The sequence below is a fragment of the Kryptolebias marmoratus genome, linkage group LG16, assembly GCF_001649575.2.
Source record: "Kryptolebias marmoratus isolate JLee-2015 linkage group LG16, ASM164957v2, whole genome shotgun sequence".
NCBI lineage: Eukaryota > Metazoa > Chordata > Actinopteri > Cyprinodontiformes > Rivulidae > Kryptolebias > Kryptolebias marmoratus.
The window spans coordinates 5118901-5136168 of NC_051445.1; the positions used below are offsets into that span (position 1 = coordinate 5118901).

At 39.1% G+C, this 17268-nt stretch overlaps 2 protein-coding genes across 4 annotated transcripts; both read left to right on the plus strand.

Moving 5' to 3' along the window:
• The first annotated feature begins 214 nt into the window (after window positions 1–214).
• Window positions 215–4427, plus strand: rrnad1 (ribosomal RNA adenine dimethylase domain containing 1). 2 transcript variants are annotated; one of them, XM_017428497.3, is made up of 8 exons: window positions 215–570; window positions 688–806; window positions 882–1083; window positions 1177–1239; window positions 1431–1568; window positions 2576–3384; window positions 3522–3706; window positions 3804–4427. In XM_017428497.3, the coding sequence occupies exons 1-8, from the start codon at window positions 433–435 to the stop codon at window positions 3887–3889; spliced, it is 1740 nt and encodes a 579-aa protein (XP_017283986.1). In that variant the 5' UTR covers window positions 215–432; the 3' UTR covers window positions 3890–4427. The 2 variants fall into 2 exon arrangements, with proteins under 2 accessions (XP_017283986.1, XP_037836337.1); XM_037980409.1 differs by lacking the exon at window positions 3804–4427 and having other exon boundaries at window positions 2576–3405; window positions 3522–3660.
• Window positions 4428–6216: 1789 nt separating this feature from the next.
• Window positions 6217–16303, plus strand: LOC108243237. Of its 2 annotated transcripts, XM_017428543.3 has the most exons (14): window positions 6217–6663; window positions 7645–8010; window positions 8701–9057; window positions 9613–9978; window positions 10798–11163; window positions 11593–11955; window positions 12921–13274; window positions 13394–13414; window positions 14012–14075; window positions 14167–14210; window positions 14672–14822; window positions 15170–15283; window positions 15487–15554; window positions 15947–16303. In XM_017428543.3, exons 1-14 carry the CDS (start codon window positions 6271–6273, stop codon window positions 15968–15970), a joined length of 3051 nt encoding a protein of 1016 aa, XP_017284032.1. In that variant the 5' UTR covers window positions 6217–6270; the 3' UTR covers window positions 15971–16303. The 2 variants fall into 2 exon arrangements, with proteins under 2 accessions (XP_017284032.1, XP_037836336.1); XM_037980408.1 differs by lacking the exon at window positions 10798–11163.
• Window positions 16304–17268: the final 965 nt, after the last annotated feature.

Consider the following 17268-nt stretch of genomic DNA (forward strand, 5'->3'; position numbering starts at 1 on the left):
TTTGTAATCATCAAAATTAAACGAAATAAACATTTGAAATATATGAGTTTGTATGTAATGTATGAATATAATATACAAGTTTCACTTTTTAAATGGAATTACTGAAATCAATCTACTTTTTCATGATATTCTAATTTTATGACCAGCACCTATAAGTCATTGATGCCATGTTTATTTATCAAGAAAGCCGGAAGTTACGTGAAGTCACTGAACGCATCGGGAATCCACAGTGAAAGTTTAGCTGCTGGATCCAGCTAGCATTTTAAAGTAACCTAACCTGCTCACGAATAAAGCATTCTGCGTAACATTAAAAGGCGGACGTTTTAAGGACAAATTTGTAACACGTACGATATTTTATACAATTTCAGTTTAAAATAGTTGGGCAGCTTTAACAAGCTAACGCATGTTAGCATTAGCTTCACAGCAAGCCCCATGTCAGTGGAACTGTCAGCAGCACCAGATGTGGAAATGTTTACACCAAGTTTCTCTTCAGATCAACAGAAAGAGCTGGCGAAGAGACTCACTACCTTCCTGTCTGAGTACAGCTACTTGACTGACTCCTTTATCATTGTGCGTATAGGCTTCTGCATGCCTTTCACATTCAACATAGGACATCAGTGAAACAATGTAATGAAACCATATAATACATTTTAAATCGTTAAAATCAGTTTGTTGTTGCCTTTACAGGAGTTCTTTTCTGAAGACTTGTGGCACAGGTTACCCAGAACCTGGCAGACTGTGCTGCAGGACCTTTCATATCCACAGATTGCAGACCTATTACTGGATGCTTCTCATAAAGACAGAAGGTGCTGCTGTCATTACAGTGACATGTATTGACAACAATGAGATAAATGATTACTACAGAGCCTTTATGATTGCAGGTATCCCTCAGTGTGGCCCCTGTCTCTCTTGGCCTTCCGGGCCACAGCTCATGCCCTGGCCTTCCCCAGAGAGCGCAGGGTGTCTGATTCGGTGAAGCCCGAGGAGTTCGTGGAAAACCAGAGTCAGAGCTCCCTGCTGCGGCACATATTCAGGAAACACGTTAAACCCAAGAAACAGCACGAGATCCGAAAGCTTGGCATGGTGCGGGAATTCCTGTCAAAGTGTGTGTGTTTTATACAAAGGGGTTTTGTTCTTTTATTGCTAAGTGTTTTAAATCTTTCTTTTGTTTCACAGCTGGTAAAACAACTCAGTGACCAGACTGGCTGCAGGAGCGTGGTGGATGTGGGCTCAGGACAGGTAACCTTAGCTTTGCAGCATTTCAACAACACGTTTAGCAAAAGTATTGCACTCAAGCAAATCATCAGCAGATTAGTTCTTTTATTTTTGAGTTGTAGAAAAAAACATTGGGGTTTTGGGGGGGATTAAAGTGAAGATGTAAGTCTTCACAAACTGAACATTGCATCCTTTCCAATATTTGCCCTGAACAGGGTCACCTGACTCGCTTCCTGTCCTTTGGGCTTGGACTGTCTGTGACTGCTATCGAGGCTGATCACACCCTTGTTTGTATGGCTTCCAGATATGATAGTGAGTTACTGTGGGTCCTGCAGAAGGAAAAGCAGAAACAGGTTGGTAATTTGATGTACACATCTCATATTATCACCTTATCAAAGATCAGATAATTATCTCAATTCTCCCTAAAGGTTAGGAAGGCTTTTAAGTATTACATATTTACTGCAGTTCAGATTTACTCACGTAGTTATTTTACATTTAATGATTTTTATGCTCAGGGTTTCCTCTCAACTGAAGCAAAATGAGTTGATATGCAACATACAGTTAGTGAAGGCAGGGCATGAAGACATAAATTATAGCATCTTATCGTTTTTAATTAACAATACACTTGAACCATTACAATTTGATGTTGTTCTGCTCATTAAAGTAGTGTAACATATTCAGACTTGTAGGCTAGTTGCTGTTTCTGGCCAGATGGGGGCAGCAAGAGTCAAACTCTAAACACTACAGTGACAGACGACATAACAGACTCACACTTTTGTTGTTTGTTTTCACCTGATAATTTTATCAATCAATCAATCAAATTTTATTTGTATAGCACATTTCAGCAGCAAGGCATTTCAAGGTGCTTTACATAATTAAAAAAACAAAATAAAAACAGCATGTGACATTGAATAAACAGTAAGAAAGAGAAAAACATCAAAGACATCAAAAACCCGCACTCTAACCCTAATTTAGCCATAAGCAATTCTAAACAGGTGGGTTTTAAGTTGAGATTTAAAGGCACCCAGTGTTTCAGCTGTTTTATAGTTTTCTGGAAGTTTGTTCCAAATTTGTGGTGAATAGAAACTGAATGCTGCTTCTTCTTGTTTGGTTCTGTGCTCATCCTGTCTTAAAATATCACTGTATGTATTTATGCATTTAGGTGAAATAATATTTTGAGCCATAGAGCTCAGGAGCTGCAGAGTTATGAAGTAATTAATGTGATTTCAACAGTTTTTAATAGCTTTAATTTTTTATTCATCTTTTTCTTTATTTAACAGCTTTTAGATAAAATGTGTAGGTTTTACCTCTACTATTACATTAGAAGATCAATACTAATAAAAGTATTTCTTCATCTTAGAACTGCTTGTCCCAACTAAGTGAAACCCTGCCTATACCGCGCCATGTGGCTGGTTGGGTGAACCCCAAAGCATCATGGGAGGTTTTTATCAAACAGCTGAAATCTGGAGGTCATGTCGGTGACGGTCCTCCAACTCCATCTGGACCCAGCAAAAAGAGACTGCGAGGCTGTGACCAACAGATATGTTCTGATGTGATCCAGACTTCACACTCTCATGGCTCCACTCACCATGATGGTCTCTCACAAGACTTTAACAAGAAAGAGGCTAAAAAGGAGCCGTCTGCTGGGAACTGTTGCTCAGGCAACCATCGTGTTTATGAAGAGGCTGCAAACCAAGAAGAAAACAGCGTGCAAGAGTATCCAGACTTTGTTTTGACAGGTCTGCATGCCTGTGGTGACCTCAGTGCCACCCTCCTTCGTCACTTTGTCAGCTGCCCACATGTTCGAGGCATCACCTCTGTGGCTTGTTGCTACATGAAGATCACAACCAAAGAGAACCCCACTCCTCCGGGACTGGTCACACCTCCCTCCTCGTTCACACCTGGCTCTGAATCGTTTCTCTCTGACTTTGGCTACCCGATGAGCTCGTGGGTGCAGACGTTGCCCGGACATCAGCTGTCCTATAAGGCCCGGGAGGGGGCCTGTCATGCTGTGGAGGACTACGTGCGAAGGCTCAGGGAGGGAAGCGAGCTGCTCAGGACGCACTGTTACCGGGCGATGCTGGAGACGTTCGTCAGGGATACAAGACCAGATCTTCGCAGGGCAGGAATTCAGACCATAAAGAAAGCCCACTTATTACCCTTTACAGAGTGAGTGAAAACACTACAAAGGTAAAAGGGGAAAGTTTCACTTGCACCTTTTATCTGTTTGCCATATTGGCTCTTCTGATACTATCATTTAAACATCTTGCTTACGTTATCTTGTGTTTACATCCGTCTTTTCTCAGATATGCCCGTCTGGGTCTGGCTCGGGTCGGCCTGCCTCCTGACTTACCCCTGGACCCGGAGCGAGTGGAGGCCATGTTGAAGCATCAGAGCAGGGTGGTGGTGTACTTCAGCCTGACCCTGCTGCTCGCCCCTGTGGTGGAGACGCTGGTGCTGCTTGACAGGATGATGTACCTGCAAGAAAACGGTGAGCCAGTAGGTGGCGTAAAACAAATAAAAGAATTTGCTTTTACATATTTGTGTAAATGAACTGTCTTCAACTAAAGTATTAACTCTCTCTGCAGATTTGGACAGCCAACTAGTTCCTCTTTTCAACCCAAATCTTTCTCCTAGAAACTTTGTGCTGGTAGCCCTGAAACCTCCCAGATAGGATGAACTCACAGTTTTTTAATCCTTGTTTTCAGTTTTGTAAAAACATTGACATCAGAGGGAGAGCATCACCTGTCTCCCAGCTTCTAGTCCAGATATTCTTGGACAAAACACTAGATTTTATTTTGGTACTTTTATGTTTGTTGATATGTAAAAGTGTATGATTAAAATTAAAAACTGCACTGACTAACATTAAGACGAGCTGCATGGATGTCAGCTGAAATAGGTGAACGCAGATCGTTGTGTAAAGTGTGTGGATTGTTGTGTGAACATCTGCACACTACAGATGATGTCAGTTTCCTGTTCCAGAAGGATTTGTTTTGCAGGTATTTGTGACATCATTTGGGTTGCAGACAAATTTCTCAGCTGTAAATCATAAGTTTGTCTTTCATTTCCTTTACATGGTCTTATTTCTGTTGGAGCAAACTTGAGTTTTATCATGTTGCTGTTTTATCTTTTGTTTTAAAAGAGCATACATGTCAGTCATCTTTTTCCTGCACTGTCTTAACCTCAGAGCCATAAATAAAACTTTGCTTTTATTTGTTGCCAAGACAATTTTTTTTACCATACTTCTAATTAAAAAATGTACATATGATGCTTTATATTCTGGAAGTTATGTCAGTGAAACATCCTTTTTACAAATCCTAAAATGTTAAATAAAGCAAAAAAAAACCCCCACGTGAAATACATTTAAAATAATTAAGACACAAATGGGTTGTTTTCTTCTTTTTAATTTGTCAAAAGGAAAAAAAATATTTTAACAGAAAGTTTTAAAATAGATTTAATCAACACTTGGAGAATTACTTTAAGTCTGTTCTTTATTATTTTACTATTTTGGGGGTTTAAGTGTTTGTGAAGATGCTTCATCACACATTAACTCACTTTCCACAAAATCCCAGATCATCATTTATTATTTACGACCATTTTTAGAGTAATGTTATCAGAATCCATGTAATGACATTTATTTGATGAATAGAAACTTGGGTTTTTAGTCCAACAAGCTAAGTTTAGCTACATACATCTCTTTTTATAAAAGTTTTTGAAACCCCAAACACTATAACAAATTTGAAACGTTCCTGGAAACAGTCAGAGCCAGTGGTGACTTTTAAGTCTAAGAGATGCTGTAATCTGTTGTTGAGACCTGCCGTCTACTTTGACATGAATCAGATATTTGGAGTAATACCAACACTGAAGCATGCAGGAAAAAAACAAACAAACAAGATGTTGTTGTTTATTTTAAATGCAAACAGTTGTTTTCTCGGTTTTCTTTTTACCCAGAGGTTAGAATTTTTTGTGTATGCTTTCTATAACTAATTCACATCCATCAACCCCCACAAAAAGCACATAATCACAACCAAATGTTGCTTTCTGAGGTCTGGACTGAGTGCTGCAGCTCTGAGAGCTCTGAGTAAATCCTGGGTTGAATTAATTATCACAGAGATGATTACATTTTAAGGTTTAAAGAGTTCCACATGCTCCTGAAATATTTAATTTTATTTTTCGAAATGATTCAGATGTAATGGGTCATACAGATGAGGCACATGCATGATGGTTTAGTTGGTGTCAGAGTCAGGAACATCAACAGGAACTCTTTTCATTAGGATAAGGGTTACTGTCTCAGGGTCAGGGCTAAGTAAAATAAAATATTAAAAACATGAAAGTGATCATATTCTAAAAAGATGAACTTTAAAGGGTCTTCATAAAAAGGAAGTTAATTAGTTAATTTTTACATCAGGAGAATTACATGATGCCAAAACTTCTGTCCAGCTTTCTGTTTTCTGGACCTGCTGAACTCTGTTCAGAGTCGCAGGATGCAAGTGATCAATGAGCGAGAGATGGAGTACTCCCTGTGCAAATCACTACTCAGTCACAGTGCAACTCAGAGACAAGCAACCCACGCACATGCACATTCACGCATATAAAGTCAGTTTAGAACCTTCGATTAACCTAACATGTTTTTGGATCATGAGGGGAAACTGAAGCACCTGGAGAAAACTCATGCGTGCATGCCTCTACTTCCCTGCTGGGCCAAAACATGCCATCAGATTTCCTTTTTAATTTTATTAGTGCTGAAATGTTTTCCAGACAGATTTATGCCCCCCTTCTTTCTCAAGCACATCATTACAACCAGATGTGCATGCTCCAGTGAGCCTTGAGCCTTTGAATTGAATTTCTCAGAAGAGAGCTCCTGCTCTGAGACCAGTTTGCCTCACATTTTGAGCATTTTTTATATACATAACCTTACTAGTGTCCCTAAATCATTGCCTCTTGTGTAAAATGAATTTGTGGATTTGTACTCCACCCCCTAAGAATAGCAGCACACCCAAACAGGTTACAAACATCTTAAAGTTTTGAAGCAGTGCAGAGCTGTGTTTAGGAACCATGAACCGTTTGTTTTTGGTGGCTGTGTGTCTGCTGCTGTTTCATCAGCAGACACACACCAGAAGAACTGACAGGACAAGCTGCAAGCCAATAACAGCCAGCTTTTGTCAAGATTTAGGATACACTTCTACCCTTCATCCGGATGGAGTCCAAGGCTTCAGCCTGCGTCAGATTGGTCAGATTGTGGAGACGGCCTGCTCTCCTCACATCGCCACAGTCATGTGTCGTGTGGTTGTACCTGAATGTGGATCAGAAAATGAAAGCAAGAAGAAACCATGCAGAGCTCTTTGTGAGACGGTCAAGAGAGACTGTGAGTCTCCTTTAAGAGCAAAGTGGTTGTTCTGGCCTATGAGGCTCAAGTGTGAAGCTTTACCTCTGTCTAACTGTGTAGAGGTTAGTATAATTTGACAAAGATTTTACCTTGTGTTTGTAAAATTTGTGTTTATTAACATAAGAAACCGTAATTTCTTTAAGCTTTATGATTACTGAGAGACAGCAAGTACTGCACCCTATTAAAAACTGTCCGGTGTTAAAACAAAACTATTCCTTGTTCAACAATTTATGAAACTTTCCCTCTGAAAAGACAAACCAGGATCACAGTCAAAATGTTTAAGAAAAGGTACCAAAGGCTGCATTCAAAATATCAGGGTATAAATATTTTGGGTTGGCGTTTTAAAAGCTATGCATCATATTTACAGTGCAGCATGTTTTCATTCTTTATGATTTTTATGGACAGTATTTCAATGCGTAGCTGTGGCATCTGGCATGAGAATTGTGTAGTCATATTTTAGGTTTTTTTTGCACATGAAAATTGTCTGTTTGGGATCGCTACAGCACAACTTCCAGCACTGACTTCAGAAGCTTGTTTCTGGCTGTGATGCAGCTGGAATACAGATCAGTATTTTCAAATTTTAGGCTATGGTTTACTTCTGAAAAACATTGTCTTTGCCTCTTTAAGTTATGAGGCTATAACTCAAGAGAAGTGTCTTGTCTGAGCTCAGCAGGAGGTTTGAAGCAACTGCCCCCAGGACACTCCCGTTAGAAACTAAACAGCCCATTTGGCTGGAGACCCTGGACCATCAATAGGAAACCATCAATAAATTTATCTCCTAGCTTACCTGGAAATAACTGTTGATTGCCCAGGAAGTTCTGGAGGAAGTTGCAGGTGAAAGGAGGGTCTATGTTGTAGTTGCTGCCACTTCCCTAAAATGGAAGAAATTGCATAAACGAGTGGTTAATTGGTTAATTGTACAGCAGTTGTTGGTTTAGGTGGTTTGGTTGGTAAATTGTGACAATTTTTAGCAAACAGACAGATTGATTGAACTTGGATACTGTCTGACATAATATAATTTCCCATTTATTCTGTTTTGCCAGGGTCAAGAAATCCCAGTTACTCAACCTCCACCTCCAACTTGTCAGCCAATCACTGTCCCCCTCTGCAGTGACCTGCTTTACACAGAGACCATCCTGCCAAATACTCTAGGACACCAAACCCAAGAACAGGCCACTCAGGAGATGCAACAATTTGTCCCACTTTTAACAGGAGAATGCTCCTCTCATCTAAAACCTTTCCTATGTTCAGTCTACACACCTAAATGTGTCTTAAGAAGAGCCCAGCCCCCCTGCAGAACTGACTGTGAACAGGCACAGTCAGACTGCGGGCCACACATGCAACAGCTTGGTTTTCATTGGCCTGAGTCGTTAAGGTGTGAAGCATTTACCACCGAGTCATGTGAACAGGTAACTCTGCTCATTAGAAAGTGCTGATTAAAACCTTTGTTCTACCTGAAATGCTCTCAGCCTTCCAGGTAGTTACAGTTTTGATTCACATTTCTCCTCAGAAATCAATTTTTGATTCAAGGTTTACAGTACTGTTAAAACCTGCAATATAATGATCTTTAATTGCCAATTTTTTGTTTTATGGTTTTTATTATTTTTTCTCTTTTGCATCAGTCTTTAATAGTTATCCCGTTACGAGAAGAGGTATGAAATTCTCAGGAAAAACAGTAAAAATCCAGCAAATTAAATCTCCATGTTTATTTTGCCAACTCTAAGATGGCACAATAAACCCTTCTAGCCCACCCACCATCCCTCTCTTCGAACTGGTGACTCATAAAGCACACAATCACAACCAGATGTCATGTGTGCCGTAAGGCTCTTGGTCACTTGGACTGGAATTTCTCAGAGCAGAGCCCCTGCTGTGAGACCACTTTGGTTTTCATTACGTGTCGAGCATCATATTGTTCTGTGACCTTACCGGTGGTCTTAAATCAGCACCTTTTCTGTAGAAACTTCATTGGTGGACTCTTTCTCCACCTCCTAAGAAAAGCAGCACGTTGTAGTTCCAAACCTCCTTAACCTTTTAGAGACAACACTGAACTAATTTTAAGAATCATGAAGCACTTTTTCTTAGCTTTTGTGTGTCTGCAGGTTCTTCCTCAACTGGTGGAAACAATAAGAAATGACAAGACAAAATGCAAGCCAGTAACAACCAGCTTTTGTTTGGGATTGGGATACAATTCTACCCTTCATCCAAGTGGAGTTCAAGGCTTCAACCTGCAGCAGATTCGTCAGATTGTAGAGACGGCCTGTTCACCTCAGATTGCAATGCTCATGTGTCGTGTGGTTGTACCTGAATGCAACCCAGAGGATGAAAACCGCGTGAAACCCTGTCGAAGACTCTGTGAGAAGGTCAAGAGAGAGTGTGAGTCCCCCCTGAGAGCAAAACGACTGTACTGGCCAACAAAGCTCCGCTGTGAAACTCTACCTGAGTCTAACTGTGTGCAGGTGAGAGGTTCTTTCTGTTTGTTTTATATTATCAAAGGAATGTCTAATGTACAATGTGAAACTATTTATTAGAAATGCAAAGCTAAAGATGAACAGGGGATGTTGCAGCTGTATTATACAAGGTTGTGGGTTCTGTTTCTGTTTTCTGAAAAGTCAACCCACAGTAACAGTTTATTTAATCTGTTATTTTCAGATAAAGTTCAATTTTTTGTGTTAATAAAAAATAATCATGGGGGCTAAAATCAAGTTCTATCTATCAGAGGTATTACTTGGTAATGGGTTTAATAAACCTTTAACTTTGACATCACAATAAGTGTTGTGACAATTACCATGACATAATTATCAATACACACAGAAGTTTAAGTCAAAGTTTTATTTTGGACTACATAGAATGAAACAAAATGTAATGACAATGACCAGCAATAATTAAAGGCCTAGCATTTCTTTTAGGAATACATCATCTGTCTCCTTATATATATATATATATATATATCTCCGAGGTGTGGCATATCTCATTGATGTTTATTTATTTTTCTTTTTTTTTTACTTCTCAAGGATCAGGTCATCCCTGTCACTCAGGCTTCCCCAGCAACATGTGAGACAATCAATGTCCCCTTCTGTAAGGGTCTGCTTTACTCAGAGACCATCCTGCCGAATCTTCTAGGACACAAAACCCAAGATGAGGCCGGCCTGGAGCTGCATCAGTTCTACCCCCTTGTAAAGGTGGATTGCTCCCCTGATCTTAAGCCTTTCCTGTGCTCCATCTATGCACCTAAATGTGTCTTCGGAAAAGCTCAGCCCCCCTGCAGGACTCTCTGTGAGCGGGCCCGAGCCGGCTGCGAGCCGCTGATGAACAGGTTTAATTTTCAGTGGCCTGACACCTTAAAGTGTGACGCATTTACCACGGAGTCCTGCGAAGACGTAAGTATACTTTCTTTTAGTCAGAATCTATATTGATGCAAAACAAATGCTGTCAACAAGGTTTTTGAAGCAGACCAAATGCAGTAAAAATAATTAAAGGCCCAGCAGGTCATGAAGGAATACATCATCTGTCTCCTTATATATATATATATATATATATATATATATATATATATATATATATATATATAGCTCCGTCTCATCTCATGCTGAGAAATGAAGATGGTATAGACGTTTTGGTTAAACCTTAAAAATAATAAACCAAAGCTGTTGCAGCAGTAAACCTTACAAATGGTAACTTCAGGGAATTGAGAGGAGCCTCAAGGACAACCAGACAGTCCATTACTGCAACAATTCTTCACCAATCAGGAGATGGAAAGCAGCTGAGTTAACGAGGAAGTTGGGAACAGGTGACTGATGACAAACTGAGGAACACCAACAAAAACACAACCTGGATTACTAAAATAAAAAATAAAAAAATCCAACCAGAAAAGCTCCATAATAAGGAAAAATCATCAAACATACGCAGATTCTCACAGTTACTTTCTGAAAGTTTTATTCAAATCCATTCAGTGATTCATGATGCATTTTGTTAACAGTATACACAAACAAACACAGGCAAAAACATGATCACCTTTAGAATGGAGATGAACTACATTTATAGACTGAAAAGCTAGAGTTAAATCTGAAATTACAGATTGACAAATCCTGCTCCAGGTCAAAGTTTGTTTATCTGGAATACGGCAAAAGACAAAAGAACAGAGGTGTGGCATATCTCATTGATGTTTTTTTATTTTTTTATTTTTTTTACTTCTCAAGGATCAGGTCATCCCTGTCACTCAGGCTTCCCCAGCAACATGTGAGACAATCAATGTCCCCTTCTGTAAGGGTCTGCTTTACTCAGAGACCATCCTGCCGAATCTTCTAGGACACAAAACCCAAGATGAGGCCGGCCTGGAGCTGCATCAGTTCTACCCCCTTGTAAAGGTGGATTGCTCCCCTGATCTTAAGCCTTTCCTGTGCTCCATCTATGCACCTAAATGTGTCTTCGGAAAAGCTCAGCCCCCCTGCAGGACTCTCTGTGAGCGGGCCCGAGCCGGCTGCGAGCCGCTGATGAACAGGTTTAATTTTCAGTGGCCTGACACCTTAAAGTGTGACGCATTTACCACGGAGTCCTGCGAAGACGTAAGTATACTTTCTTTCAGTCAGAATCTATATTGATGCAAAACAAATGCTGTCAACAAGGTTTTTGAAGCAGACCATAAGCTGTAAAAATAATTAAAGGCCAAGCAGTTCATGAAGGAATGCATATCGCCTGTCACCTTTCTTAAAAGGGTTTGAATTCAAGATGGCTGCCATAGCCACATCTCATCAGTTCTAAATGTACATCCAATGATTACTTTCAACGAGTTTTATTAAAGTTGGTCCTCTGGTTCATAAGGTATTTTGCTATGGGTGGCAGGCAGAAATTGTTCTAAAAAATCTCAAAACTGAAATCAATGTTGATTAAATCCACATTTAAGTCACTGTAGCAAGAGTAAAAATGAGCCATGTGCATTTATTGTTGATTAAAAAGTGACTTTGTTCCTAATGTAATGATTTCTATTTATTCAGGCTTCAGTCATTCGTGTTGCTGAGACATCCAGATCATGTGAAACCATCACCAGTTCTTTCTGCAGAGACCTGCCTTACACAGAAACTCTGCTGCCCGGCGTTCTAGGCCACGAAACTCAGGAGGATGCAAACCTGGCACTGGAACAGTTTTCTACACTTGTACAATCTGGATGCTCCCCACATCTGAAGTCATTCTTGTGCTCCGTCCACTTTCCCAAATGCGTGTCAGGGAAGGCTGTATCTCCCTGCAGAACGCTCTGTGAGCAGGCTCGAGCCAGCTGTGAGCCGCTGTTAAACAGGTTCAGCTTCAACTGGCCTGAAAACCTGAAGTGTGAAGCATTTACTACAGACTCCTGTGAACAGGTTAGTCTGATTTTCTTCACACAGGTTAAATCATCTTTGTTGGTTATGTACATGCACCAATTAAATATTTTTTTTTTTGCTACTCAACTGAATAATTTTAAAAAACAAACAAATTAAAACTGTCATTGACAAAAAGGACCTCTAGAAAAGATGTCATGGGACATGTTGACTAAGGTTTGTCTTGTAATCAGCATCATAGGTGTCTTCAATCCTGTAATCAGCCAGTTTGCCTATTTAAAGGTGAAAAGTAGTCACTGTGTTGTTTGATATCATGGTGTGTACCACACTGATCATGGATCACAGAAAGCTAAGGACAGAGTTGTCTCAGGAGCTCTGATAGAAAATTATTGACAAGCATGTGTAAAGGCTATAAGACCATCTCCAAGCAGTTGGATGTCCCTGTGACTACAGCTGCACAGATTATTCAGATGTTCGAGGTCCACAGATCTGAAGCCAACCTTCCTGATCATGGACACAAGAAGAAAATTGATGACAAATGAAAAAGACAGATAATACAATTAGTAACCAAAGATCCCAGAACGGCTTCCGAGAAGATTAGAGGTGAACTCTGTTGCTGTTTGAGCCAAATTGGACTTAATGGAAGACGACCAAGGAGGACACCACAGCTGAAAGCGTATCATAAAAAAGCGAGACCAGAATTTACCAAAACATATATTAACAAGCCACAAAGCTTCTGGGAGAATGTCCTTTGGACACAAGACAAAACTAAAGCTTTTTGACAACACGCCCCATCAGTTCAAAAATGAAACATACAAGAAAAAGAATACTGTAAAACACAGAGGAGGCTCAGCTATGTTCCTTTAATGAAAACATTTTTGGGGTCTGAGTCTTGTTTATGTGATTCCATATATGTTTTAATAGAATGTGTCACCGCAGTAAAAATATGTGTTGCAGAATATAAAAGCTTACCTAAAGCTAATGAGAAAATGTGCACTTGTCTGCAGTATGGATTGAGCAGCACTGGGGGAATCTGTGAGCCCATCACCATCCCAATGTGCCAGGGCCTGTCCTACAACCAGACCATCGTCCCAAACCTTCTGGGCCACACAAGTCAAAGAGAAGCAGTCATAAAGATGTCCTTTTTCAACTCGATGGTGGAGACTGTGTGCTCGGCAGACATACGCCTCTTCCTGTGCAGAGTTTACACCCCGGCGTGTGTGGAGGGCCAGGTGCAGCAGCCCTGCAGGTCATTCTGTGAAAAAGCCAGAAAGGACTGTGAGGGTTTGATGAGGAATATTGGTGTCTCCTGGCCAGCTGAGCTGCAGTGTCACTCCTTCCCCGAGGAAATGTGTGTATCTGTAAGTATTACACCCTAGATCAGAAAAAATTGTTGTTGTTTTTTTTTTTTTAAATAAATTGTATATTTAGATGCTGCATCTTCAGATTTCTTTTTACACATAACTGTTTTTCTTTTTAGGGGGAAGACAACAGGAATCAGGTAAGCTCCATCACACATCACCTCCATCACATTAGCTATTCTAATGTCTTTTTGGTTAAAGGTACTCATTGCAATTATGAAACCAAGCATAAAAATGGTTATCCTGAACAGCATCAAATGGTGCAGTTTGAAAGAGTATACTCCAGACATTTTCCACATATGTTAATTCTTAATTGCGGGTATGCACTCAATGTAAACAAAGCACTTTTATCTGCGGGTTGTACAACAAATTAGAGCCTAAATATGTGGCAATACATCAAAATTGTCTGACTTCTCAATTCAATCAAACAACTCTCCCAAGGTCGTTGTCATTGGCAAGTGGTAGATGGCAGACCTTCACAAACTCTGCTTACAAATGTTTAATTTAAGGAAACGTTAATCATTGATATGAGAGAAAAAAATGTGTAGATTTAGTTTCTTTTGTTGGGATTTTTTTTTTTTTGGCCAGTCTTCATAACTTTCTAATGAGTACCTTTAAAACATGTGAAAGAAACAATAAAGATATTATTGTCATATTATGAGTAATTGGTGCAACAAATGTTTGACCCAAGAACAAAGTTCCCACCTGCTGTATTTATTTGTTAAACTTGTTTCCAGATGTTGAAAGCTGAAGACGTTCTTCCAAAACTGAACGCTGGTGGCTACACTGTTAGTGGCAAATGTCAGTTTATTTTACACTAATTTACCAAAAGTGTCCCATTAACTGAATATTGTTTTTAATTCATGTTTATTCTTATTTGTTTAAAACACAGCTTTAAGTCTCAAGACCGCCCACCTGCTGCTGACTCTCATGGATGTATCCTTTGTAACTAAACTGATTTATATGACTTTGTTATAGCTGGATTGGAGTTCTATTTTGGAGTAAAAGAATAAATAAATAAATCCAATAGCCTAACACACACACACAAAAAAAGTATTTTCTCATACCATGTTTATTTAAATACTTGGTTTCTGGTCCTCCATTTAGTTGTAGTTTTTGTTTTGTTTGCAACCACAATGATGAAGCATTTGAAATTTCTTTTCACAGATTCCTTGATAACAATGAAAGCAGAAACCTCTGGGTTTTGTGTCGTAGTATTTAAAACCATTTCAGTCAAACCTGAATTTTCAAGAATGTCATGAAAACAAACTTTGGTGATACATTTCAGAGAAACTTCAACCACTCAGCTGCATATCTGGCCTCATCTGACAAGTTACTCAAACACAAGAAGAAGACCAAATGTGACTAGGTTTAAACTCTTTAACCAGCTCTCTCAGGCAGATCAAACAGCAGACTTGGACGTGGTGGAGTTCTTCAAACTGCAGCACTATGTGGCTGTGATCAGGAGGGAGTATGTGGAGAACTGTGACAGCAGGACTCAATCGACCGTCAAACAGACCCAAATGAAAAAGGCTGTTGCTGCCCATGGTGTGAAACTATGAAACTATTTATTTTTAACCTTTTTATTTTACTTCTTTGCTGCAAAAACAATATTTTCCTTTTGCAGATACCAGTTTAAGTTACATGTTGCTTGAATAAAGCAGGCAGTGGGGTTGTGAAATGTTTCAGTCAGTTTTTACATAACAGTTTGCCTGAAGACATATTTGCATGTATGATCCAACTCAAACTCCACACCAGCTGTTGCAGTTTAGATGCATTACATCAGATTTTGCTGAACATGTCGTTTAAAGCAAACATCCTAAAAGTTTGCGGTATGTTCAATAAAATGTCATTTGTTTGTTTATTTTCTCCCGTTTCTTGCTTCTTTCATGCAGGTTTTAACTTGGATGAGGAAACCTTCAGAGCTCTGTGGTTTGAATACAGCTCCCAAGGTGGAATCGAATATGACAGATATGTGGCAGCCCTGACAAAGCTTCAATTCCTCAAAGGTATTTGCAACCTCAATAAGATTACTTTGGGCCAAAACATACACACACAATGCATTTTGTCCGTTTGTTTGAACTGATAGTTGTCTTTTATTTTTTACATTTCAATCAATTCCACAGCAGTAAAATGTGGGTTATAATAGCAGTTTATTGCAGAAGTTTTATGGTGAATTTCAGCCTGATTAAACATGCACTTCCTGCCTCAGATCGTTTCCAGGCCCATCTGCTGAATTTGTCATGTGATTGCCAAATCGCCAGTTTCTCTCTTCAGCAAGTAAGTTTACTTCTTTTTAATTAATGTTGTCAAATCAGCTGCATAAAAACTGTACACAAGTAAATTATCTTAAGAACACACAGAACAATATAGTCTTTAAAATTAAAATTAAATAAAAATTGTACCACCCTCTTGTCACTAAAATTGAAAATGTATGAAAAGTGATTCAATATAAAATGTTATTGGCAACTATGCTGAAAACGTTGTTTAAATATTTTTAATGGTGACATCTGCTGGTCCTTGATTGTATTGCATGAAAAAAAGCAAAATGAATATGTTCCCATCAGCTGATATTGCCTGAATTTAAAAACTGTCTATATTTTGATTTACAAAAGTACAACTAGTGAATGTCTGAAATTAATGGTGTTTTTATTCATTTTTTCTCTTTTCAGTTCATAAAATCAGCCATAATCTGAGGATCAGCACATATCTGAAGTGGTGAAAAAAGTGGCAACAGTCAGTGAGGAGAAATATCAGAAAGGATTTAGTTCCTCCGACCGATGTAGTGTTTTAATGTGCAAAACACAAAATCCTATTCTGTGGTTTTCTAATTACAGGTAATAAATACAGAGCCAGAGAGGGTTGAATGTATTTTGACATTTTATTTTTTTATTCAAAACTATACCAAGTTTAGAAAAAATAGAGAACTTCCATTAAAGGTTTATTAGGCAATAAGTGTATAAGTGTGCATGTAGAACACTGTCTCAGTTAAATTAGTCTAAATAAACAATGGTTATCTGGTTTACAAATGGTTGTGAATTTTGTTGGAATGTTTTAGATTTTACAAAAACAAACAAACAAAAAACATGAACTTTTGGAAGTACTCATTTCTTTATTAATTCTTTTAGATGAACTTTAATTTTTTACAAGTGCAACATGTCTTTGACTTGATAAGATAAACATAATTCTTCCCATTCTTAAAGGGGACCTATTATGCAAAATTCACTTTTTACATGTTTTGTACTTCCATTTTGGTATCTACTGCTTCTAAACAGTCTAAGTCCAAAAAAAAAAAAAAAACACCCAGCTGTTTTTTGACAATAAGTAAATGTTTCCTGGTGTCTGCAAAACGACCTGTTTCAAAAACCTCAGGATTGTCACAAACCCCGTTACCTAGCAACCCCAAGCCGAGCCAAGCTCCTCACCTAGCAACCATTTGTTCTACTGGTTTTACCAAACAATGTCTGCTGGAAAACTAAAATGTTTTGTTGTTGGCTGCAGTATAGAACAGTGGTCTCCAATCCTGGTCCTCGAGTGCCACCATCCTGCATGATTTACTTGTTTCTCTGCTCCAACACACCTGATTTGAATCAATGGGTGATTAACAGGCTTCTGCAGAACATGAAGAGGTAATTTAACCACCGAATCAGGTGTGTTGGAGCAGGCAAACAAGTAACACATGCAGGATAGCGGCCCTCGAGGACCAGGATTGGAGACTCGTGGTATAGAACGTGTGTCTATATTGCCGCTGTCCAGACCTGCTTCCAGTCGGGTTTCGGACCCACTTACTGCCGCTCTCCTACTTGACAAATGTTGGTTCAGAACCACTAAGTGCCCCTGTCCCAAAGTCAGAATCCTCAGAGTTTGAATTAATAACAATATAAATGTGGGTCAGATCCACAGCGTTTAATCCTTCAGTGAGTTGTTTTTTTTTTTTTTTTTTTTAATTTACCGTGTTAGTGGGGTATCTGTCAGGTGTGGTGGAGATTGAGAC